The sequence below is a fragment of the Raphanus sativus genome, chromosome 2, assembly GCF_000801105.2.
Source record: "Raphanus sativus cultivar WK10039 chromosome 2, ASM80110v3, whole genome shotgun sequence".
In the NCBI taxonomy this organism is placed as follows: Eukaryota; Viridiplantae; Streptophyta; class Magnoliopsida; order Brassicales; family Brassicaceae; genus Raphanus; species Raphanus sativus.
In genome coordinates, this window is record NC_079512.1 from 34,746,648 (window position 1) to 34,770,235 (window position 23,588).

Genomic DNA, 23,588 nt, shown 5'->3' on the forward strand with positions numbered 1-23,588 from the left:
CTTTGTTCTCCAAAGCATTAACTCTGTTAGTTACCAACGGGAGCTAGAAAAGATCACCTTTATCCCTAACCTTATAAACTCAGTCACAGATCACCTTTATCCCTAACCTTATAAACTCAGTCACATGTGAGTGTTATGAGTATGTATCACAACACAATATACTATTTTCAACTTTTAATTAGAGTTATCTTTAATCAAAAAAATTAAGAGTTATCATGTGTTTGTGTAACTAGAATGATCAAGTTTAAGCACAATATGGTGTCTCTATTATTTATTACAACAAACCAAGTTATCAAACTATACTGACGATGTAAAGCCGTAACCAATTAACAAAAGAAGAAGCAGAGACTAGAATGAAACTAGACCAATAGTATCGAGAAAATCAATTCCGACATGAATCTATATAGCCTCGAAGTGTTATTAAGTTGACATAAGGATGATGGTTAGGAAGAGACTTAAAACTGTAGTTACCGACATAACGGCCATACCATTAGCAGAGGATTTTTTCTCGCCTGGAGCTTCCGCCGGCGCATTAATACCACCGGAGCTTGACGGTCCATCTCCAGAGGGACCCATCCCCGAGCCTGATGGCCCCATCGCCGAACCTGAGGGAGCATCTCCGGAGGGACCCATCCCAGACGGGGAAGATGAAATGGAGGAAGGAGATTCTCCCGGAGCCAAAGATGGAGAAACGGCTGAAGAAGATTTGGGTGCCATTGATCCAGACGGTGAAGAGCCCGGTGCAGAGGACGGAGGTGATGGAGGAGAAGTCATCGGAGAAACAGGGGAAGAAGACTTAGGTGACATTGATCCCGGCGGAGAAGTCACCGGAGCAGAGGACGGAGAAACAGGGGAGGAAGATGATTTAGGTGGCATAGGGGCCGGTGGAGAAGTAGCCGGAGAAACGGGGGAAGAAGACTTAGGTGGCAATGAACCCGGCGGAGAGTTTCCCGGCGTAGCGGCTTGTGGAGGAGGCGGAGTCGAAGTTCTAACAGACAAGACGACGACAGTAAGCTTTTGCCCTTTCTTACAGTTATCTTCATTACCGCTGATGAAGTAAAACGGACCAGAACGATCAAGCGAGATCTCTGAGTTTCCGTCGTCGGCTCTCTTGATCGGATTCTTGGTGTTACATCCGTCGTAGTCAGCCTTGCTGACCTCTAGAACAGAGTCAGCTCCCTTGGCGTAGGTAAAATCTGCATGAAAATAATCAAACCGTGTCTCATACAAAATTAAAAAAAAAAACAAACTACTCCATGACAAGTCAGAAAGAAGAGGTTATATATATTATATACAGAGTGTGTCGTGTACTAGGAAACGGCTCTTTCCAGCCCAAGATCCATAATCTTCCGGGGGGTTTGGAACCCACGCGCCGCTACCTCCGACTCCGAACCTCCGTGCGACGGAGATGGTTGAGAAAGAGAGGAGGAACGTGAAGAAACAGAGGCTTTTGGTTTTTGTAAACGCCATGTTTTTTTTCTAAAAGATTATGAGAGAAATGGGGTTTGTGTGAGTGTGTGACTATGAATATATAGAAATATGAAGGGTTGGGCTAAAACGTTAAGTGAAGCTTTTGTCTTTATGATAGGGGGGAGATGTAACGTTTATGGTAAATACGTGTTTGTTTAAAAATTGAATCTCGTGTCAGTCTTCGTTTCTTTTCTTCATTAAAAGAAGAGAGACTTTCTTCTTGTGTCCACACCGACGTGTTTAATTTTATTCATTTTAGGAAACACCGACGTGTTTAATTTTATTCATTTTAGGAAACAAACCATTTGGTGCTATACGAGTTTATTAGAGATGGGTTTGTCTCCAATGTATTCCTCTATATTTGCCTCTATAAAGAAATATTTTCAAAATATTCTATTTTAAGTTTACAAAAAATATTTTTTATTTATAAAAATTGATAACTAACCCTATTTACTTTTAATTTTTAAAATATTTTCATAAAATTATGAATCTGTTTAAACTAAATTTGTATTCAAAAACTATTATGTAAACAAAAAATATAATTTTATTTTTATAAATATTTTATTTCTCTATAAAATAATTATTTTGGTTATAAATATAAAAGTTTGAAAGTTAAAGGACTATTTTGAAAATAAAAAAATATGACTCTATAATAGAGGTGAAAATAGAGATGAGATAGAGCATTTTTTTATCTATTATAGTATATAGAGGTAAAAATAGTTAAGGATTGGAGATGCTCTTACGCGTTTAAAGAAGAGCTGTAGATTGTGACAAAAGAAAGTATCGGATTCAAACACCAATCTCAGAAGAACTAATGTTCATTCTTGAGGATATGACTAGTGACTCACAACGAATCATATACCATTCGGCTTTGATACTATGAAGTCTTTTTTATATCTGCATCTGGTTCCATTTTCTTTTCTTTCTTTTTTCGAGAAAGGTTAGCTTTACGATGCATGCGATCGTGTTATTGCAGTCGTAGAGAATTTCTGAATACAAAAGATTTTTAATTTGTGGACTTGGGTTTATGTATGGGCCATGAATCTGGTTTCTCAAGGTCCTACTTCTTTACACATTTTACTATAACGGCAGTGTTCAATCTTCTTTTTTCTGTTTGTTTGAGAACTGGCTTTCAAATTACAAACAGTGCTCAATCTGTTGCTGATAGAATCATTACCATTAGGCCTCTCGCTACTTCTCAACGTTAGTTCTGTTTGAATTCGAAGTTAGTCTACACAGATTAATTGAGGCTGTCATATATGTCATTCTTCCAAAACTTTGCAGGGAAACAACAGAAGAGAGAAGCCAAAGCAATTGGAAACGAGGACAACTATAGATGACAAGGCTCCAGATGTGACAATGGAGCCATGCGGCTAATACAGCCCAAATATGGATTAAAGTGAGCCATCAAAAAATGCAAGCGAACGAGTGAATGCAGAGAATGTGTGTGGATGAGGATGACCAAAATTAGTATAAGAGTGAGAATATTGACGTAGATGATGCTATGACATATGTAGAGATCGTACTTGTGATGGGTTAAAACAATATATCATTTACTAAACTAAAATATATATCCTCATTCCTCACCAATCATAAAGTCTGTCTTTTACTTATTACAAATTGTGTGATGTCTAACATTCGAACTTGCTTAATCCACCATCTTAGCTTTGCTGCTGTTCTGTTTGTTGTTTGTTTCTCGCCTATTTTGAGCTACCAAAACTACTAAAGAATCTCATTGCCAAATACAAAACTATTGTCTTGATGCAGTCTTTTATCTTCCTCGAGATGGTTTCTTAGAGGGAGTAAGCTTCCTGAACCCGGCGTGTAATAGCATAACTACAAAGCGGCACAAAGAAAGCATTAGAGTTCATAACTGACTGGCCATATATATAGTACCTAAATCGAACTTTGACCCATCTGTTAGCTAGTTAGTTACCTGAATAACTGACAGCAAGAGCAGAGAAAAGAGCCATTTGTACATTCAGAAACGTCAGAAGAACCGCAGTCGCTGCAAGCAGGACAAGCAAAGAAACGAGTTTAGGCTCTCGTTCTACGACATATATATATATATATAATCCATCTAAGAAGTTTCAGTTTCTTCAAGATTCCAAAACGTTCTTGCTATATGGTCCTATTCAAACCAACATCATAGACCGTTGCGCTAACTCAGTAACATCACGCTCTAGTGATTTAGATAAACAAGTAATGATTTGATCCCAAAAAAGATCCCAAAACCCATTAAAAAAAGTCTCTGTATACTCGTATCAAAACGTTTTGAGCATTCTGTGATTAGAAACAAGTTGCAGAACTACAAAAAAGCCTGAACAAAAAATCGATCCTTAAAAACTCACCGCACTGTCCAATACCAATGACGAGTCTCCGAGCAGAAGGGTGACGATCAAACTTCCACCTGTCACTACAGTACTTGAAGAGCTCCCAAAGTGCTAAACTTGCTAACAACCCCACCAATGCAAGTGGCATCTGATATCTACAAAAACCAACACAAGAGAGAGAGACAAAAGAAACACCAACACTGTCAAAGTTCTTAACTTTACAACACAAAACAGAGAGAGAGAGAAACCCACATACAATGCACAAGCGAAGAAGACGATGAAGAGCGTAGCGTAATTCCTAGCGAATCTCTTGATATTCTCATGAACCCTCATCCTCGCCTGCTGAGAAGACGACGGGAACGAGTAGGAGCCACACGCGCCGAAGAAGCCCGTGGTCCACGGAGGCGTGTCGCCTGAGAAGTCATCGGCGGAGAGCTTTGAGAAGGGGTTGATGGTCAGAAGAGAAGAGACGGTGACGAGACGGGACAAGAGAGAGGCGAAGAAGCCGCCGGTTATGGAGGAGACGACGTCGTCTGAGGCCGAAGAAGGCGCGGCGGCGGCGGCTGAGGATGATGATGAGGATGAGGCGGGAGCGGCGGCTGCGGCTGCTGCGGCGGAGGTGCGGTGATCGAGGAGGTCGAGGTAGCCGGAGTCACGGAGCCAGGATTCGAAAGCAGGATCGGGAACGCTTAGAGAGAGAGGATTAGGAGAGAAGGCCATTGTTTGTTATCGTCGTCGACGTCTCCCTCCTCGGTGTTCACAAAAACATTTTATTTTGTCTTTTGCATAAAATATTAATCTAAAACTTCTTTCGAATTGCTAAGATAGTGCTCTTTGATCAAAATGTTGTGAAATTAACTCCTAAAGTTTTGTTTTATGTCAAAAATAATCTGCTTCTCTAAAATACATGTTTTGTGAAGACATATGTACATATATGTACATTGTTTTAAACTTTTTATTTCATTAGTTATAAAAGTATTTCATGTGATATTTTTAACTGTTGAGTAAATTTACATGGTTTTGTAACACTCCAAAAGCAATACTAAAACTTTAACTTTTAAAGTTTTGAGTAGTAAAGTATCAAATATAAGATTTTATTGTCAAAACTATATTATTTAAAGTTCATACTTTTAGTCATTATATTTATATATCTTCTACATAATTTTATTAACTTTTTTATTTGATCGTTTTAGTCATTAAAAATTTAATACAAAAAATGTTAATGATTCCAAAAAAATAACTCGTGATTTACAAAAACAAATAAAGTTTGCAAATCACTTCAAAATGTATTAATTGATTATATACAAGAACAAAGTGGAAATAGTTATAAACTTATAATGAATAAATATGTAATATAATTCTTTTATATGTAAATTTTACTATAGTATAATTTTTTATTTCTTAATTTTATAATTGTTTAATTGTATATTATATAGTTATTATAGCTGACCCAAAAAACCAAGAAACACATTTTTCTCAAGCAAACTAGTAATGTTCCCGGCCCCGCTATAAGTCACAACAAGTAATGTGCTTTGGCTACAGCCTACAGGTTTAAAATTTTTAGGCCACATAATCTGATTCAAACTGTAGTGGAAAGGATCATATTCATAATCGAACTCTCATTGAATTTACTAGAGGCGGTCACAACACAATGTACTTGTGCATTCACAATATAAAAGTGATGAACATTCGAATTATAATGTGAGAAACACTTGCAGATAAAACATGGATTTTAATATTTGGAAATGAGAAAATCAAAGAATCACAAGAGGCGCCTCATCGATTTTGGCAGGTGCAGTCTCTTGTGTTGGTGGCTCAGTCTCGGAAGGAGCTTTCTCATCTGCCTTCACAGCTTCTGGAGTTGGCTCAACTTTGGCTGCCTCAGAGGAGTCCACTTTTGTCTCACTTTCCTCCTTTGCCTCATCACTAGACTCTTCTTTCTTCTCCTGTGAATCAAACATATCAGGAACAACAAATATGTAGTGATTCGTTAAGCTATGATTATGCAAGAAAGCCTGGAAGGAGTTTTTAAACTATATCGAAAGAAACGATCAAATGTAATTCACAAAACCTGAGCTAGTGTGGTGGTATCTGTTTCATTCTTGGACTCAACAACTGCATTGTCGGTGGGGACAAGGCTTTCGAGGATGTCAGATTCCTTAGGTTTGCTCCCACAGGCTCCCATGGTTTATTTGATTTAAAGGATTAGTTTAAAAAATAAACAAATTACAATGGGAAGAGCTCTGGAGCAAAAAAAAAGAAACAAAAAATGACTAGATGAGAGGAGAAAAGAGAAACTACTCGAAACAATAAGAGATGCCAAACTAATTTCTTGCTTTATATAATTGGAGGAGAGGCCTGTGAAGAGATAAATATAGGAGATCGTATATGGACTTCAGCTATTTCAGGTAAAGACAGTCATGACATCTTCAAAATCTCTGTCACGGTCCATTTACACAGAGGACAACCATTTTTCTACAGTGTTCTTCTATGTTCGGTTAAGGGACAACGGTTTCTTTTCCCGCTGGAAATTTCCAAACTTAACAAAGTAATGAGTCAGTAGGTAAAATGTTCAGACCAAATCATTTGGGAAAAACACTTTCAGAGAATAGATGTTCAGATATGTTTTCTATTTGCCAAATGGCATATGATATTCATGCCACCGCTCAAACAGGGAAGACGTCTCATTTTTTTGAAAACTGGAAAAGATGGATTTTCTGTTTTCTCAGGCACATACAATTATCTCATTCTTGGTTTGGCTGGGCTACTATGGCTCCTTGTTGCGACTCTGAAGAGAAAAGACTGGTTCACCGGTGTGACCTGGTTTCTCTGTTTCGAATGTTGTCGAGCCTGATCGGTTTTTAGAGCCTTCTGATATATCTTTCTCACCTATGTCTTCCCAGTCACCTTCCACTGCTGATGTTTCTTGGTCATCGCTCTTTGGACCTTGGTTCACAAGGCTTTTGTACATTGTTAAAGCTTGAGCAATCATGCTAGCAGGATTTGAAGCCGTACTTGGTAGCAACATTGTCGTACCCTACAACCCCACCAAAAGAAAAACACTCAACATTAGTTAAAGCCCAAGCAATACCAAGAGATTACATGTGAGATCTATTTGTTTACCTCCTTGGCAATGTTACTGAAGGCTTGAATGTATTGCTCTGCAACTCTCAAACTCGCAGCCTGAAAATTGTACAGCGATAAGGTAAAGGATCACATTTGGACGGCTAAAAATACAAAGCCTAAACCCATGAATATATATATATATATGACATAAAACCATCTCAATTTGGCAAGTCCAAGAAGACACGGAAACCTTTGTCTTAGAGTGAATTAAAAAAAAAACTATGAAGAATTAAGTAACCAAGCTAGGTTCGTTAAAACTCACCTCTACTCCCCCAGTTTCTTTGAGAGACTGAGATAACATGGCAAGGCCTCTAGCAGTTGCTTGTGCTCTAGCCAGTATTGCTTCAGCCTCACCTGAAGAACATTAACAAAGGATAATATAAGAGTAAGCATGAATAGTGGAGAAAACAGTTCCTCTGGCACCAAGTAGCCATCAGTATATAGTGAAAGAACAAGAAAATGGAACTAAATTTTTTTCTAATGAACCTAACTAACAACGAACACCAGATGTTAATCTGAAGTATACTAACCCTGTGCTCGATTCACTTGGTCCATCTTTGCAGCTTCAGATGCCAAGATTACAGAACTTTTCTTACCATCAGCAATATTGATATGGGCTTGCCTTTCTCCTGTTATATTAAAAAATATTAAGCAGACTTCTTATTTTAAAAGGCAAAATGAAGAACTTAAAAAAAAAAAGTAAGTAGCTTTTAGCCAGGAATAGTAACTGCATTATGTAGCAATCACTGTTCAATCTCAGAATATGACTTTTGAAGGACAAGTCAAGGAAAATTTACCTTCAGACTCAAGAATCTGGGCTCTCTTTTTACGTTCAGCTTCAGCTTGCATCTCCATAGCAACCCTCACTCCATGAGGGGGCATAATATCCCCTGGAGATGCACGAATTAGAAATAAGCAGAAAAAAATACGTAGCTAATAACAGACAAAGAAAAAACACAGAACAACTCACTTATCTCGTAACGAAGACACTGAAGACCCCAGTCTCTTGCAGCAACATTGATGGCTTCCTGCAAGAATGTAAATCCGTCTCAAAAAAATAATCCATCACATGTTTTCTTCTTCAATGTGTATATTTCCTCTAAGCTCTCCTAGTTATTTGGAAAAGAGAGGCAACACAGCTTGGGATATTACAACACGAGCAAAGCCTTTAACTTTGAATCTAAAGTCCTTCAACCTAACTCAAGTAGAATCCAAAAAAAAACATTGCCAAAAGGTGATTATATGTTACAACTAAACATCCCAAGGCTGCAATGTTCTATAGAGAATAAAAAAAACAGAATCAAAGCTAACGTGACTCCACTATGAGAGATTTTAAAATTCTTAAAATGCAATGGAACTAAAGTAGAAAGAGTAAAAGGAAGCAGAGAAGGAACGAACCACAATCTTCTCGTTGAGAGTATCTCGTTCCTCAAAGGTCTTATCAAGGGTGATCTTACCAAGCTCACTACGCATGGTGGTCTGAGCCAGCTGAACAACAGCGTAGATAGGACTCTCAACGCCATAAGAAGCTAACTTAGGATCCACTATCTGCAACAAACAAAAAAAAATATATAAACCAAAACTAAAAAAAAAAAACAAAGTAAATGAAGTGGGTAGAAGATGTGACCTTGACATAGAGAACGCCATCGATGTGTATGCTAACGTTGTCTTTAGTAATGGCAGTCTGATTAGGAATGGGGATCGCTTCTTCCTTGAGGGAATGGACATAAGCGATTCGATCAACGAAAGGAATCAGGAAGTGAATCCCCGACGGCAATGTCTTGGCGAATTTCCCGAATCGCTCAATCACAAAGGCCTTCTTCTCCGGTACTATCCGTACTCCCCAGTTCACCGGTGGAGTTAATTGAAAGCTGCCACATCATCACATCACAACCGATAATTTTTTAATTTGGAAACCAAAAATGCCTCAAAATCAGTTGGAATTTTCCAAAAAAAAAACGCTATCCTAAGCTGAAAAAAAAACCTGTTGGATGGATAGCCGGCAGAGGTGAACTGGCGGACGGTGGAGTAAATCGGGGATGGAGAGGCGGCGGAAGATTGCCGGAGGTATCCGATGGACCTCGCGGCGGTGTGACCGAGGGAAGTTTTACGGACGAGGTGGTTCATCGTGAGACCTACGCGGATATCAATCAGAAAATGAAGAAAGCAAAAACCCCCTCTGATACGATACAAAACCCTCTTATGCCGTCTATAGACTGGTCTTCGAACCAACACGGCCTCGTCACTGTGATTTTCGTGGTGGAAGGGAGAAAACGTGTATGGGCTTAGTTTAGTGGCAATTTACTATTGGGCTTACAACCAGCCCACTCATAAGGTTATATTAGCTGCTAAATCCATCTGTGTATGAACTTCCTTGGTTCTGTCTTATGTGCACTATGTGTATGTGTGATGGATAGTGAAAGAATATTTGTTCTCATGCTTGTTAAGTTTGCTTTTATCTACAAATACGTATATTCTACACTATTTCTTCCTTCCTTTTGTTTTTCTTTGTTTTTTACTTTGAAAAATGCATAGATACTTAAGTGTCAATCTTTTCATTGCTTTTATCTATCTACTAATAAATCTAATATTCTACATTATTTGTCTTATTTTTGTGTATTTTGTAGACAGTACCAAATTACATTGCTTCCCCTAGCTAGGTTGTCAAGATAACATATGTTTACCTTAGGGCCGGCTCGGTTGCTTTTTCTTTTGTTGTTAATGTCCTTTTCTCTGAGTTATCCTAGCCTTAATGTGGTGTGGAGATACAAAATTTTAAGAACCATCAAACTAATTAATGAAAGTAATAAACTAAGAGAAAAACGATTAAACCTTAGTACGTATGTAGATTGAATACTATAAGTTCTCAATAAATGTTCTTTGATTATGTAAAACGTTTATTCAAATGTTTATATGAATTATATCATCGTCGACTTAAACTATATATGTATTAGAAAGCGCATTTAAATTTAGAATGCATGGAAAGTGAAGGTTATAATGAATTTCACATGGTGAGTCTTATGTCTGATTCATCAAGATTGGCGCCATCCGACTTTAGATGCCGACGTCAATAAATAAATTTGATAGACTGATAAACATATTCTTCGTCTTTCTTGATGTCTTAGTTATTATACTTGTATACACCGAAACTTGATATAATAAACATATGTATTATCCATGTTAAGTTAGTAGATAAACAAAGTAATCTATACAATTAGAAAACAAAAGTAAAAATAAATAATTGATTTTGTATTGGTCAGGTTTCAAAAGATCTAAGTCTAAAGTTTTCTCTATGAGAGGATAAAGAAAAAGAAGAACATATAACATGGGATCCAAAGTCCAAAGAAAGGTCTTTTTGGTGAAAGCTTATTGACAAAGAAAAAAAAGTGGTGACACACTTTACACTAAATCCAAGTCATTAGATCTTAAAGAGCTTACAACATGACGACATCAACAACATGCACCTCATGATCTCTTCTGCTCCTCTGCATCTAACCCCAGTTACTGTCGTCAATGTATATACATCTACTTATGTATGTGTATCTCTTTTTCCCTATATAAATAGCTAAGTGTGCATATTTCGAGTTAGAAGTTGGAAAGCTATCAGACTACAATGGCTGATCTTCAAATCGTGCCAGCATACAACAAGGTGGAAGCACAGTATGTAGAAATGATGGTGCCTTTGTACTCTTACGGTTGTGAGAAGAAAATCAAGAAGGCTCTTTCTCATCTCAAAGGTAACTAATCAATAGTTATTTAATGTTTTGAACTCCATGCTAGTAGACGCATATTTTCAAATAAAGAGAAGTTTATAATTGGTTTAGAACTTATAAACAGGAATATATTCAGTGAAAATAGACTACTACAAACAGAAGGTGACTGTTTGGGGGATTTGCAACAAGCTTGATGTGTTAACAATGGTGAAAAAGAAGCGTAAAGATGCTCGGTTTTGGAATGCTGAGGAGAATGATCAAGAGAATGTGGATCAAGAGAGTGTGGATGATTCCATCGTCCAGAAAGAAGACACCGTTAAAACTTCGTCTGATTCAGTTAAATCATCGGCGTTTTACACGTATTCTCCGTCGTCTCCGAGGTTTAAGAGACCTCCTTTGTCACTCATTAGAACATCTTCCTTCACATGGAGAGCTGTGAAGAAGGTCTTCTCCAGATCCATTTCCTTCTGAATCACGTTTTCTTCTTATATGAACCTAATAATGGTACAAGATATCTCTCGGTGTATAAATATCAAATATTGTAGTTGAGAACACTCGTCAGCAACCAATATTTGATGGTAGTTCAATGGTCATGGCTTTGTTCGTCTATTATATGCTTAAAATCTATGTTTTTTGGACATGTTTCTTTCCTTAGATACTATAAATAAACAGTCCTAGTTGATAAGATACTCTTAGACTAAATAGGGAATCCAAGTCCCACATTCCACAACCCAAGTAACAAATTTTTGAGGGTTTAAGTACAAATCGAACAATATAATATTAAGCTATTGAGGAGTTGAATATGGACATCTTACTCTAATTGAGAACTATACAACAGTTGTTGTTTCTGTGTAAGTGTCTTCTAGGCTTAAACAATATGGCTGCCTTTTGTTTTTAGATATGAGTTTCAGTCAGTTATATCTCAATTTGAAAAAAAAAACAGATAAGAGAATCTAACGAGATAATGAGAAAGTAGACAGAGAGATTAAACACCTTAAATTGAATTTGGAGCTATACGCTTAAAAGATTTAAGACAAATCAACCAAGAAATAATATTCAGTAGCAATAGAAATGGTACAGTAGTATCATCAAAGATTCATCTACTTATGGCTGCTGCTGCTTGTGCTCTTCTTTTTCAGCAAGTTTCCAAACTTCCGGAGCAAAGGCTTCTTCTTTTTCTGCTGTTGTTCCTTTGGGAGTAGGCTTCCAGCATCTTCAGCGTGGTCTGCAGAAGACAAGCCATTGCTTAACTGATCAAAGTTTTCACTACCTTCTGCTTTCGATTCATCTTCCTCTTCAGCAAACTCGTGCTCTGACTCTCTCCCTGAAGAAGCTTCTCTCTTCTCTATATGGTAGCCTTCCCACGTCTTGAACCCCACTTCCATGGAGTCTTTATCTTTGTCTCCTTTTCCTACTCCTTCTACGTTCTGAGCTGACCAATGCATAGGTGAGTCATCTTTCAGATGTTGTTGACCAATGGCTTCCACTGGACTTTCTTGTACCTTTTGTTCTCCGGTTATGTGGTGAGAAGGTTCGGTTCCAGTAGTCTCTTCTTCTGTGCACTTGGAACCATTTTCCTCTGAAGATTCTACAGCTTTGGAGATTAAGTGATGACCATTTTCATCTGGTTTCTCTTTTCTGGAAGAAACTTCTTCTAGCAGCCTTGTCAACTCTTCAATCTTCTTAAGCGCGGAAGCCTCTCTGGACTTGAGCTCAACGCTATCATGAACTACGGCCTGCAACTCGGTTTCTTTGTCAAGTAGACACTCTTTCATCTTTGACAACTCTTCTATCTTCTTTGCCGCTGCAGCTTCTTGCACCTTAAGCTCTTGATTTTCTTGATTAATTCTCTGAAACTCGCTTTCCTTTTCAACCCAACTCTGCTTGAGAAGTACCAACTCGTCAATCTTCTTCAATGATGATTCCTCTTTGGCCTTAAGCTCCTCATTTTCATGTAAAACACCCTCCAACTCCTTCTCTTTATCAAGTAAACTCCGTTTAAGGTTCATCAACTCTTCAATCTTCTGAACCGATGAGTCTACCTCCGCCTTGAGCTTCTCATTCTCGACAGTTGCATTCTTCAGCTCGTTTTCTTTCTCAACCAAGTTTTGTTTAAGTTCAGACAACTCCTCTATTGTCTTAAGCGATGAAGCCGCTTCAGACTTGAGCTTCTCATTTTCGCAGACAGCGTCCTGTAACTCACTCTCTTTACCGAGCAAGCTTTTATTTAGATTTGACAGCTCTTCAATCTTCGTTTGAGATAGCGAGTCCTTGGCTTTAAGGTCCTCAATCTCAAGGACCATACCATCAAGCTCATTTTCTTTATCGACAATACTTTCTTGCAGCATCGCTAACTCTTCAATCTTCTTGAGATAGGCAGCCTCTCTTTCTCTAAGCTCTTCAATTTCTTGAGTAGAACTCTGGAGTTTGGTTTCTCTATCAGCAACGGTTTCAGTTAACTTTGACAACTCTTCAATCTTCTTATGATAAGAAGTCTCCCTTTCTCTTAACTCCTCATTTGCCTTAACGGCGGATATCAGTTTGGCTTCTTCCTCAGCTAATCTCTCATTGGACAATGACAACTCTTCCATCTTCCTGATATATTCAGCCTCCATTTCTTTGAGCACCTTAACTTCTTCAATGGTGCTCTCCAACTTCGTTTCTTTATCAGCCAATTTCTCATTAACTGCTGACAGCTCTTCTATCTTCTTCAGACAAGCAACCTCCCTTGTTCTAAGCTCCTCAGCTTCTTGAACAATGACCAACAGTTTGGTTTCTTTCTCAACCAAGCTTACATTGGCTGCTGACAACTCTTCGATTTTCTTGAGATAATCAATCTCCTTCACTCTGAGCTCCTCCGCTTCTTGAACAATGCCCTGCAGTTTTGTTTCTGTATCCACCAAGGTTTCATTCACCTTTGACAGCTCATCTATCTTTGCAAGAGATGAAACCTCTCTTTCCCTGAGCTTTTCCTTCTCTTCAGCAGCGTTCTTTAGCTCCTTGTCTTTCTCCAACAAGTTTTCTTTAAGTTTCATGCTTTCAGCTTTACCTTCTTCAACTCTTTCCTGCAGATCCTTAAGCTCCCTCTCAAGCTCCTTCAGATTCTTTTTGGTATTGGCTTCTTCTTCTCTTGCTTCTTGCGCCTCAATTTCCTTAAGTTTAAGCAAATTCTCCACCTTGCTAAGTTCTCCCTCCACAGAGATCTTTTCATCTTCTGATTTCTTCACACAAGCCATCAAATGAAGTTCTCTTTGTTCCCACTCAGTCTTTGAACTGACAATCTCATTCTGAGTGTTTTCCAAACTTCTTTTCAAGCTATCAATTTCCTTTCTTGCATCTTCAATAACCTTCTCATACTTCTCATTTGTCTCTTTAGCAGCCAGCTTCAAACTTTCAATCTGGTTTCCACAATCTTCAACCTCTGCTTGGCATGTCAAGAGCTTCTCCTTAGCTTCCTTTGCTTCCACAGATACTTGCTGCAGATCCAAAGTTAAGCTTTCCATAGCTTTCTTGCTTTTCTCTTCGTCCTTCTTACAGTTTTCCAACTCTTTCTCTAGTTCCGTCTTTTCATTCAATAGGTTCTCAGCATGTAATGTTGCAGTCTTCTCATTCTCGGAAGCTCTAACCTTCTCCTCTTGGGCGGTTGTAAGACCAGCTTTGATCGACTCAACAAGCTTTTCAAGCTTCGAAGTTTCTTCCTTTAAAACGCAAACCTGGCCTTGGGATTCCTCAAGATCTTTCTCCTGCCTTGCAACCGTCTTCACCAACGACTCAATCTTTTCTTTTAATGCAGCATTATCCAACCCTGCCTCATGAAGCGCATGCCTGTGTTCACCCAGCTGCTTCATAGCTGACTCTAAAGATTCAGAAGAAGATTCCTTCAACTTATTTGATTCTTCAACTTGCTTCTCAAGCTTATCAACCTCCATCTTCAACTCAGCTGCTAAGCTATTAGCACAGGATTCAACCATTTTAGCAGCTTCCAGATCCACATGGAGCTGTTCGATGGACTCTTCTTGATCCTTCAGCCTATTCTCGAGCATGCTGACACTCTCAAGCCTCCCTCTCAACATCTCAATCTCGGTTTTCAGTTTAGACACAACTTCATCTCCTTCATTGCCTTTCTTTGCTTCCTCTGAACCAAGCAGTGCCTTCAACTTGCTTAACTCAGACGAAAGAATCTCAGCCTTCTCAGCCTGCATTTCAGCTATCTTCGTTGCTTCCTCAGCATGACTTAGCGCCTTGTTTTTAGCATCAGCAGTCATAGCCAACTCTTGCTGAATCCTTTGGAGCTCTTCAGTGGTGGAGAGAAGCGCTGAGATGTCCAAAGCATGCTGGCTTCTTGTAGACTCAATCTCTTTCTTCCACGAGGCTTCCTTTTTGTGAACAGCTTCAATCCCCGCCTGTTCTAACTCAACCGCTCGAAACTTCTCAATCTCGGAGCTCTCCTCTGCACGCTGCTGCGCTGCCAATGCCTCCTTCAGCTTCTCATTAGCTTCTTTGTTGAGTTTCTCAAAGTCTTTGAGATCATCAAGAGCTTTAGCTTTATCTTTCTTGAGCACTGATACTTGCTCATTAGCTTTCCTCAAATCCTCTTGGATCTGAATCAGCTGAGCTTGTAGCTCAAGTCCCTTCCCTAACCTTGATTGTGATTTCTGAAATGCCAAAAAATAAAAAATGATGATCAATAAATATTAATCTATCCACAGAGAAGCTTCAAGTTGTTAAGATGGATGGAGTTTGGTTTGACTTGCCTCAGGAGGAGTAGGAACCCTTGCAGTCCTACGATCAGGAGTAGGTTTGGAGTTAACAGATTGTGGTGCCTCAGGAGGAGTAGGAACTCTTGCAGTCCGACGATCAGGAGTAGGCTTAGAGTTAACAGATTGTGGGGAACGGTCTAGTGAGAGACGAGTGCTGTGCAATGAAGATGGTGAACTTCCATCTGATTTAGTTCCTCCTGTTGATTTGATCACTCTTGGTGGCGGTGGTGATGGTTTGCTTCTAGGAGTCTCCATTAAACCAGTTCTGCATTATCAGAAAGGTACAAGTACAATGTCACAACAATCACATTAATGAGCAATAATGAAACAAACAGAACATTATCTCCCATCTTTCTGTGAATCTAGCAATAAAAAAGCTAAAGACCACTTTAATGGTTTGCATTGCTAGAAACAGGATCCATAGATCTAATAATCATAAGCATCTAAATGAACATAGGGACTTCAGTTATATCCAAAAGCACATTTTCTTACACAGTACATTGAATGATCTGAAAAAGTGACAGAACAATATTGCAGAATTAACAAACGAAAGATTAAGAGTTTAAAATTAAAGTTAAGTCTACCAGTGACTCCAATTTATGCAAGATCCAAACTAGATTTTTGGAATCCAAACCAGATTTTTGGAAAATGAAGTTCAGATTAAATTCAGTTAAAATGAATGCAACAAAAAGAAAACAGATCACTGTATATTTCCAGAAGAAGCTGCCCAGAGAATGTGACCCACACAGAATCCCAGATTATAATTTAAAAATAAAAACAGAACTACAATTCCGACAAAGAAAACAGAAGACAGCATCTCAGATCCAATTATCTTCCAAGTTCAACTAGTTTGGTTCTAGAAAGTACACAAAAAAAACAGGAAAAGAGAGTGAAAAAAGAATCAGTACTTGGTTCTGGATGCCATTGTTGCTGAAGAAGATCACAAGGAGACGATAGATTTGGAAACTCAGAACAGAAAATTGAAAAATAGGAAAGTGCTGAGAAATCTCAGGCTGCTAGATCTCCGGCATTGCTAGTAAACAGAAACCCAGATCGGTTATGGTCTCTTCTTCACTCTGGGTCTGATTGCTTCTCCAGAAAGTCTTCAGCTTTTTTTAGCAAAAAGAACAAAAGAGAGAGAGAGAGTAGTAGTAGGAGAAGTATTTGGTAAGTGGGGTTAATGGGTGTTCTCAGAGTGGTCGCCCTCTCTCTCTCTCTCTCTCTCTCTGTCTTTTTCTCTCTTTCCCGGTTTAATTTTTTCAATTAACAAAATTAAAGAAATAGGTTGGAAATTACGGAAATGACCATGATTTAAAGTTCTTATAAAGTTATTGCATTGCCTGTATTAAAGGGAACGAAATAATAATAACAATAAAGTGACGGGTGTGTGGACCTGATAATATGTGAATGGTCGTTGCTCGTAATGTGCTCAGAGAGGAAAAATCTCAAAACTCCAGCGATCTGATTTACGAATCTTGAGATCCATTTTGAAGTGTCATCATGTGGACTGCATGTGCCTTTCAATGATTTGTTTATTTTTCTTACAATAATTCATTCATACAACTCATGACAATATATCAATTCAGATTCTTTTTGCTCCTTGTAATTTTGTGTGTATGTGTGAAACGTTAAAGAGTATTATATGCATCTTGTTCTACATGTTGATTATTTTGTTCAGGAAACAAATATATGGATTTGAAAGCAATTAGAATAAAACAATTTTGGTTTTGTAAACAATGTCAAGCTTAGAAGATCATTGGTTCAATTTGTTATGTCGACATATGTGTAAATGAAAAATTCTTCTTTGCATATCAAAACACACTATGCTTGAACACTAAAAGCTGTTAACTTTAGTTTAAAAAATGATAAATAATCATAAAATTTGTGTTTGAAGCGTTCAAAAATAATAATAATAATAACAGTAGTATAGTTTAACATCAATATCCTGTCATCATGGGGTGTGCTGATTCTGTTTGCACCTAATCTTTATACCTTTTCGTAAAGTTAATCATGTCATGTGACTGAAAGATGAAAAAAAATAAGAAAATAATACAATTACGCATGAAGTGAGTAACAAGATCAAAATAAATCAAAGTCCATATCAACATTTATCCTTAATCATTCTGATTTGTAAACTTAGAACACACGTCAAAATTGCTGTTCGTAAAAGACTTTTATTCATTTACTTTATCGTCTCTTAGATGAGATTTCCCTTTCCCATATAATCAAATTGTTTGTTCAGCTATTGATCGTTTGATGGGAACATAAAATATTGGATAGTTTCGAGTTAATGAAGCATTTACTATTACCATTTTTGGAATTTGATCCTTTTAATTAGACGAATCATGATGTTTCAAAAAAAAAAAAAAAATTAGACGAATCATGAAACTGATAATAAATCATGAAACTTCAAGCAAGTATATAACTTTTGTTGCCAAGTTTAAAGTCCATTAAGATTCTTGTCGTAAGATGGGCCTAACGGATCAGAAAGAAAGAGAGGCCCATTTCTACTGAAGTAATATACCATTCCTCCCACATCGCTAAGCTAAAGAAAAGAAGCTGCGTTTATATAGCTATGGAGTGACGAAGGTGATTGTCCCTTCGGGGACATCCGATAAAATTGGAACGATACAGAGAAGATTAGCATGGCCCCTGCGCAAGGATGACACGCACAAATCGAGAAATGGTCCAAATTTTTTTTTCCCCAAAAAATTTCAAAATCGATTTCTTCATCTGGGTTTGGGTTCTTTTTTTTTTTTTCCCATTGCAATGAATAAAGCAGTCTAATCAGTACTTTGATGATCTAAGCCTCTGTTTATGTAGAAATTCCGGCGACAATGTATGAATTAAAATCATTCGGTTAGTTTATCGGTTCAAATAAGCCGTCAGATTCTGAATCAAGGGCATATTTAGCTCTGAAAGCTAACCGGGAAGCTGTGTGTATGGAAGTGATACAGAGCTTTCCAGTGTCTAAGCTTATGAAGTTGACAGAGATGTCTTTTTTTATGCAATAATATGGAACGGTTTCAAGACCTTCGTTACAGCTCCAATCCAATGTAACCGGAGAAGCCTAGAATCTTTGGCCAAAGTTGTTATTAATCGAAGAAGAAACATAAATCTTTTTAACCAAAATTAAAACTAATTTGATTTCAGGATGGATGTAGTTAAAACATAAATCTTTTTAACCAAATCAGTCTTTAATCCAAAAAGTTGCATACTCGTTGGAAACACTTGCGTATTTAGACGAGGGCTTATATACAAAAAAATGTTACATACAACAAATATTCCAAATGTATCCACTAAATGAAGAAGAGATGCTTACAAGTCGCTACTACATAAGAAACAAAGAATCATTCAAAAGCTTAAGAGAGAGAGAGATGATTTGGATCAAGAAGACCCAACATCAGTTCGAACACCAGAACTGTTGAGAAGGAACTCATGCGACCGAGCCAGCTTAACCGCGTCTTGAACCCTAAGCCTGGTTCCTTGCTGACCCACCACAGTGGCTGCAATCGTGGCCGCCAAGTCTCCCATTCCTTTCAAGTCGGTGACACCTCTCAAGATACCGTATAATATCCCCGAAGCGTACGCATCTCCAGCACCGCACGTGTCGACCGGCACGCACGGGGACGGAGGAACGTATATGGCCTCTCCTTTGACTCCAATGTATGACCCGTTGATTCCGTCTGTCACGGAAACAAACGGGACAAAGTGGCTCAAGTACCTTGTCGCTGAGATTGGGCTTTCGTCTGCGGAGAAGTGACAGAAGGCTCTTGCTTCATCGCTGTTTGCAAATATAATATCCGCATAGTTGCCTACTATGTCCCTGAATCAAACAATACAAGTTCCACCAATTTTAGATTCTAGCTACAAGAGCAATTAGACACGAGAATGCATTGCTCACCAGAAATCATCGTAATGCCTCTCTATGCAAGAGACATCTGATGCAGTGACAGCAACAAGTGCTCCATTTCTGTGGGCTTCTTCGCAGGCTTTAGTTATGGTTCTTATAGTATCAGGAAGCTCAAACAAATAGCCTTCCACAACAAAGACGTTTGTCTTGGATATCAAACTAGCCAAGCAAGAATCATAATTAACGACAGAAGATGTTCCCTGTAAATTAATGAAAAGAATGGGTTTGTTATTTAGTCAACGTGTTGCAATAACAAATTGCTGTTACCTGATAGGCAAGCATAGTACGTTGAGCATCAGGAGTGGTGAGAACTATCACTGTTCCGGTTGTTCCATCCATGATTGGATCAGATAGAAAATTTACATTAGCTCGTCGTAGTTTAGTCCTACAGAACACACCCACACCCTTGTGAGAGTAAATCAAACCAAAACCTATGTATACAGAACTAAAGTGTGGTTGAAGAGAAAGTTGGTGTACCTGTAAAAGCTACCGAGAGGGTCACCAGCAATACTGCCAGCCATAGCGACATTCAAAGGGCGGTCAGTGATGGAAGGACAGCCTAGTCTAGCGAGAGCGACAAGAGTGTTGGACAAAGAACCACCAGCAGCGGCCTTATAGCTGCAACCATCCATTGCCTGTAAGACTTTACCCCTCTCCTCGTGATTGATCAGCTTCCTCGTTCCCTTTTCTAAGCCTAGTTTCTTTAGGAACCCATCATCCACAACCCCAGAGAAATCTACCTAAAAAAGACATGATCAAATATGCATTATATCAATCATTCATACAGCTAGGCAGGCAAAAGAGACACTGACCATGGCTTGGCCGAGGCCCAAAACATCCCATCTATCAGGGGAAGAAGGTGAATGAGGATGTCCTTCTTCTTCCTCATCATCATCTTCGTCTTGACCACCGATTCTCTCGATTTCACCTTCATCCAAATCATCCAAACCTCCGTTTCTAGAAACCATGATGAGACCTGCTTGCCTCTTTTCCGCCATTGAATCGATTCTTAAGTTGGCCGAGCCGCCGAAGAAGGAGGTCGCGGTTCTGCTGCTTCCGAGGGTTCCTTTGGGATGATATAAAGAGCAGAGAGAGGAGAGAAAGGAGGCATTTTTAGGAGCGGGAAAGGAGGAGGAGAGAGTGAAGGGAGAAAGAGAGGCAGGGGAATGATTTGGAGATAGGAGAGAAAGTGCCATCATCTATATATATTTATAGAGAGAGAGTAAAAAAGGTTTTCTCTTTCGTCTTCTTGGGGAGCGGACGAAGAAGAAGAAGAAGAAGAAGAAGAAGAAGCTCACATCTCCCTCCAAAAACCCAAGAGGAAGGAAGGAACACCAGAAAGTATGGTTTCTCTCTCTCTCTGCAACCTCAGCGGAGACGGCTTGAGAGGATAAAATGAGCTTTTTACGCTTCTGTTTTTTTTAAGATTAAGGATTGATTAGCAATCGTGTTAAGAATAAGTACTCTATTTTTATTATGTCTGATTTTGACTATTCAAACCAAACATTCAGATTCAGCATCCTGACTATTCTTTTTTTTTTCTTTTTTATCCCACTACTAAAACGATATGCCTACTTGTTAAATCTTATTTGTTTCTTCAAACTTGATGACTCCATATGCATATTGTTTACCATTTGACACTTGAACAATTTGCTAATCCTTCCAAAAGTTTGTTCTTTCTAATTCACAATATATTTTGTACCACTCATTTGTTTGTCTCCTTATCTTATCCGGTTAGTTACCATTTATAGAGATTTTACACAAAGGAAAAAAAGAAGCAGCAAACTATTCATTCCCGCCGCAAAATCTTCAACAACTAACTTTCCTTTACATCAAAACATCAAAAGAAGGTCACAAATAAACAAAATCAAGACATTTCAAAACAAAAGCTGAAAAAGAATTCTCTCTTAGAGTGAGCTACTCCAAAAGATCTCTTGGGACATTGATTCATTTTCTCGAAGGAACCGGAAATACTAAAACTAATAAAGAAGAGAAGCAAGTATGCACAATGTCCTAACTCCTGACCTACAATATGTTTGGGAGCTGTGAGTCCAATCTCTGCTGCAACTCTTTCACCTTCTGCTGAAGCTCCATCTTCTGCTCTTTGTAGCTTTTTAGTAGATAATCTTTCCCATCAATAACTTCTTTAAGCTCACTCACTTCCTTTCTCAACATCTCTATTCTTTCTCCCTCCCTTGATAACTTTTCCGGTGACTCATAATTGTTCTCGCTGTCCATAAACCCGTTCACATGCCCACTCCAAGGTGCTACAGGAGATGTCTTGCCATTGCTGCCTGCGCATCCCAAGCTGTGATCAGCGATCGCTTTTCTCAGTCTCTCAACTTCCCTTTCTGATTCGAACAGATCTCTGTTCATCGAGTCTAGCTGTGCCTGGAGGTGGCTAGAGTGTGACATCTGTGCGTTGTACGAGTTTTGCAGCTCTAGAATCTGCTCCTGCATTTCCAGTATCATGTCGTCGCGCCTCTTCAGCTGTTGCCTTAGTTTCTGTATTACTTCTCGTTTGCTGAAGATGTCTGAGCTGGTTTCAGACACGCAAGGGGAGTCCGAGCAGGTCGAATGGTGGTGATTGTATGGTCTCGGTGGCAGTTCCAGGCGATCGGGAGAAGAAGTCCACATGACACCATTCTCTTTGCTGTATGATGGAGCAGGAACCGTCACAAGAGGCAGTGAAGTGTCAGATGTAGATACCATTTGCTCGTTTGTCTCCTCGTTCCCCTCCACATTCTCAGTTCCTATAAAAAGAAAAGAAAAAGCAAAGTCCGATAAGATCTGACTGCTCTCGACTACATGGATAGAGGAAATGGATTCAGAGAATTTGTAACTGCAGCTAGCATTCAGTAACTAGACACAGCCCTCATTGGAACTAAGAATCATACGGTTGACAAATCTTATTGCTAAATTCTAAGCAACTTCAAACTGGAATACCTAGTTTCCAACCTCCTCATATATGAACATCAGGTATATGTCCTCTAATCAGCCTACAAAGGCATCATTTTATCATAGACGCTAGATCTCTGTAGAATCATTTACACATTCTTCCAAAGAGATTTTACTATATCTGACTCACACATCGTTTTTCACTTAACGTGTTGATGAAAGGAAACACCATTAAGAGATGATGCAAAGCCAATACAGAGTAGCATATAGTATTTCTTTCTAGTGGCTCTCACACGAAGATGTATAAGAAAATTCATCTGTAAAAAAAAAGAAGAAGACGAACCTGGAATGGAGCGGAAACAGGAATACTCCTTATTGTGTGCAGAGGAAGACGTGTTGGAGTGCAAACAACAACATGTTTGCCTCTCAGATGTTCCATTGGCTGCACAACAAGCTTTCCATTAAGAGACGTAAAGAAGTAGCAAACAGAGAGTGATATAAAGCAAGCAAGTAACCTTTTAATCCAACAGAGGCATTAGATTGGTGAGGAGGAGGTTTGAAATGAAGCGACTGCTTAAGCTTGTAGCCAAAACGAATAGACAAAGTGCTCAACAAGGCTCCACCTGCGATTAGGATCCAACTGGGCCCCCCTCCCTGGCCAAAAACTTTCTCAGGTCGATGATGCTTGGAAGTGACGTTTCTTGGTGTACTCATTGTAAACACGTCTCTATCATCAAAACATAACCTACATAGAGGAGATGCAAGAAGAGAGAGTAAGAGTATCATCAACAGAGAAAAAAAGAGAGAGACAAGAATCCTCAATCTACAGTTGACAAACAGTTTTAAAAGCCACAAGAATGCTTTAATACACAGAGACCAAAGGAACCAAAAAGCGAAAGGGCCAGTCCAGGAAGAGTAATCAATATGTTGCCGCTATGATGGGGAAAAAAAAAAGTCTCTTCCTTTATCCCCGAAACGGCAAATATACAAAAGCAGAAGATACTTGTTGACTTGAACATGAAGCTAAACTAAAGCATTAATATGATTTGATAAGAGGCTATTAACTGGTAATCACTAAACCCTAGAACAAACAATAAACATCGCAATCAGAACGAGAGAGAGAAACGAAGGCAGGGCAGGAAGAATAAACCATAAATCCGAGGGAAAAGGAAGAAATAAAACTCGAGAGGAGGATAATCGCAACCTCATAAGAAAAAACGGAGAAGCTCCATAATCTCCGGGTTTTGACTTCCAATGTTCGCTCTTCTCTCCTCGTCGTTGCAGTCTCTATTATTATCTATCGGAGAAATAATCTTGGAGGATATAAGATTCCGGGAACAACCTGAGTTACCGATGATGATTACTATTAAACCCA

At 38.7% G+C, this 23,588-nt stretch overlaps 8 protein-coding genes and 1 non-coding gene across 9 annotated transcripts; 2 read left to right on the forward strand and 7 right to left on the reverse strand.

Annotated features, from left to right (window-relative positions):
* Positions 1 to 243: 243 nt before the first annotated feature.
* On the reverse strand, positions 244 to 1,522 carry LOC130508089 (early nodulin-like protein 2). The gene is made up of 2 exons (XM_057003304.1): positions 1,296 to 1,522; positions 244 to 1,196 (listed from the first exon to the last, which is right to left on the reverse strand). Exons 1-2 carry the CDS (start codon positions 1,468 to 1,470, stop codon positions 421 to 423), a joined length of 951 nt encoding a protein of 316 aa, XP_056859284.1. The 5' UTR covers positions 1,471 to 1,522; the 3' UTR covers positions 244 to 420.
* A 1,538-nt stretch (positions 1,523 to 3,060) lies between these two features.
* LOC108839860 (PRA1 family protein H) lies at positions 3,061 to 4,572 on the reverse strand. Its single transcript, XM_018612636.2, has 4 exons — positions 4,060 to 4,572; positions 3,822 to 3,958; positions 3,407 to 3,478; positions 3,061 to 3,306 (listed from the first exon to the last, which is right to left on the reverse strand). Exons 1-4 carry the CDS (start codon positions 4,521 to 4,523, stop codon positions 3,242 to 3,244), a joined length of 738 nt encoding a protein of 245 aa, XP_018468138.1. The 5' UTR covers positions 4,524 to 4,572; the 3' UTR covers positions 3,061 to 3,241.
* Positions 4,573 to 5,492: 920 nt separating this feature from the next.
* LOC130508447 (uncharacterized) lies at positions 5,493 to 5,988 on the reverse strand. The gene is made up of 2 exons (XM_057003978.1): positions 5,875 to 5,988; positions 5,493 to 5,749 (listed from the first exon to the last, which is right to left on the reverse strand). The coding sequence occupies exons 1-2, from the start codon at positions 5,986 to 5,988 to the stop codon at positions 5,558 to 5,560; spliced, it is 306 nt and encodes a 101-aa protein (XP_056859958.1). The 3' UTR covers positions 5,493 to 5,557.
* A 397-nt stretch (positions 5,989 to 6,385) lies between these two features.
* Positions 6,386 to 9,173, reverse strand: LOC130508090 (uncharacterized). The gene is made up of 9 exons (XM_057003305.1): positions 8,914 to 9,173; positions 8,557 to 8,800; positions 8,328 to 8,477; positions 7,900 to 7,957; positions 7,727 to 7,819; positions 7,460 to 7,558; positions 7,192 to 7,283; positions 6,927 to 6,986; positions 6,386 to 6,840 (listed from the first exon to the last, which is right to left on the reverse strand). Exons 1-9 carry the CDS (start codon positions 9,054 to 9,056, stop codon positions 6,571 to 6,573), a joined length of 1,209 nt encoding a protein of 402 aa, XP_056859285.1. The 5' UTR covers positions 9,057 to 9,173; the 3' UTR covers positions 6,386 to 6,570.
* A 1,190-nt stretch (positions 9,174 to 10,363) lies between these two features.
* Positions 10,364 to 11,251, forward strand: LOC130500286 (heavy metal-associated isoprenylated plant protein 45-like). The gene is made up of 2 exons (XM_056995146.1): positions 10,364 to 10,666; positions 10,767 to 11,251. The coding sequence occupies exons 1-2, from the start codon at positions 10,543 to 10,545 to the stop codon at positions 11,111 to 11,113; spliced, it is 471 nt and encodes a 156-aa protein (XP_056851126.1). The 5' UTR covers positions 10,364 to 10,542; the 3' UTR covers positions 11,114 to 11,251.
* Positions 11,252 to 11,623: 372 nt separating this feature from the next.
* On the reverse strand, positions 11,624 to 16,549 carry LOC130508091 (WEB family protein At4g27595, chloroplastic-like). Its single transcript, XM_057003306.1, has 3 exons — positions 16,311 to 16,549; positions 15,397 to 15,667; positions 11,624 to 15,297 (listed from the first exon to the last, which is right to left on the reverse strand). Exons 1-3 carry the CDS (start codon positions 16,325 to 16,327, stop codon positions 11,743 to 11,745), a joined length of 3,843 nt encoding a protein of 1,280 aa, XP_056859286.1. The 5' UTR covers positions 16,328 to 16,549; the 3' UTR covers positions 11,624 to 11,742.
* Positions 16,550 to 17,997: 1,448 nt separating this feature from the next.
* LOC130508918 (U6 spliceosomal RNA) lies at positions 17,998 to 18,100 on the forward strand. Its single transcript, XR_008943102.1, has one exon. It is a non-coding gene; the product is annotated as a U6 spliceosomal RNA (small nuclear RNA).
* A 520-nt stretch (positions 18,101 to 18,620) lies between these two features.
* On the reverse strand, positions 18,621 to 20,754 carry LOC130508092 (uncharacterized). Its single transcript, XM_057003307.1, has 5 exons — positions 20,128 to 20,754; positions 19,793 to 20,055; positions 19,583 to 19,700; positions 19,307 to 19,515; positions 18,621 to 19,228 (listed from the first exon to the last, which is right to left on the reverse strand). The coding sequence occupies exons 1-5, from the start codon at positions 20,512 to 20,514 to the stop codon at positions 18,790 to 18,792; spliced, it is 1,416 nt and encodes a 471-aa protein (XP_056859287.1). The 5' UTR covers positions 20,515 to 20,754; the 3' UTR covers positions 18,621 to 18,789.
* Positions 20,755 to 21,084: 330 nt separating this feature from the next.
* On the reverse strand, positions 21,085 to 23,582 carry LOC130508093 (uncharacterized). Its single transcript, XM_057003308.1, has 4 exons — positions 23,418 to 23,582; positions 22,729 to 22,958; positions 22,557 to 22,655; positions 21,085 to 22,068 (listed from the first exon to the last, which is right to left on the reverse strand). Exons 1-4 carry the CDS (start codon positions 23,420 to 23,422, stop codon positions 21,341 to 21,343), a joined length of 1,062 nt encoding a protein of 353 aa, XP_056859288.1. The 5' UTR covers positions 23,423 to 23,582; the 3' UTR covers positions 21,085 to 21,340.
* Between the last annotated feature and the right edge of the window lie 6 nt (positions 23,583 to 23,588).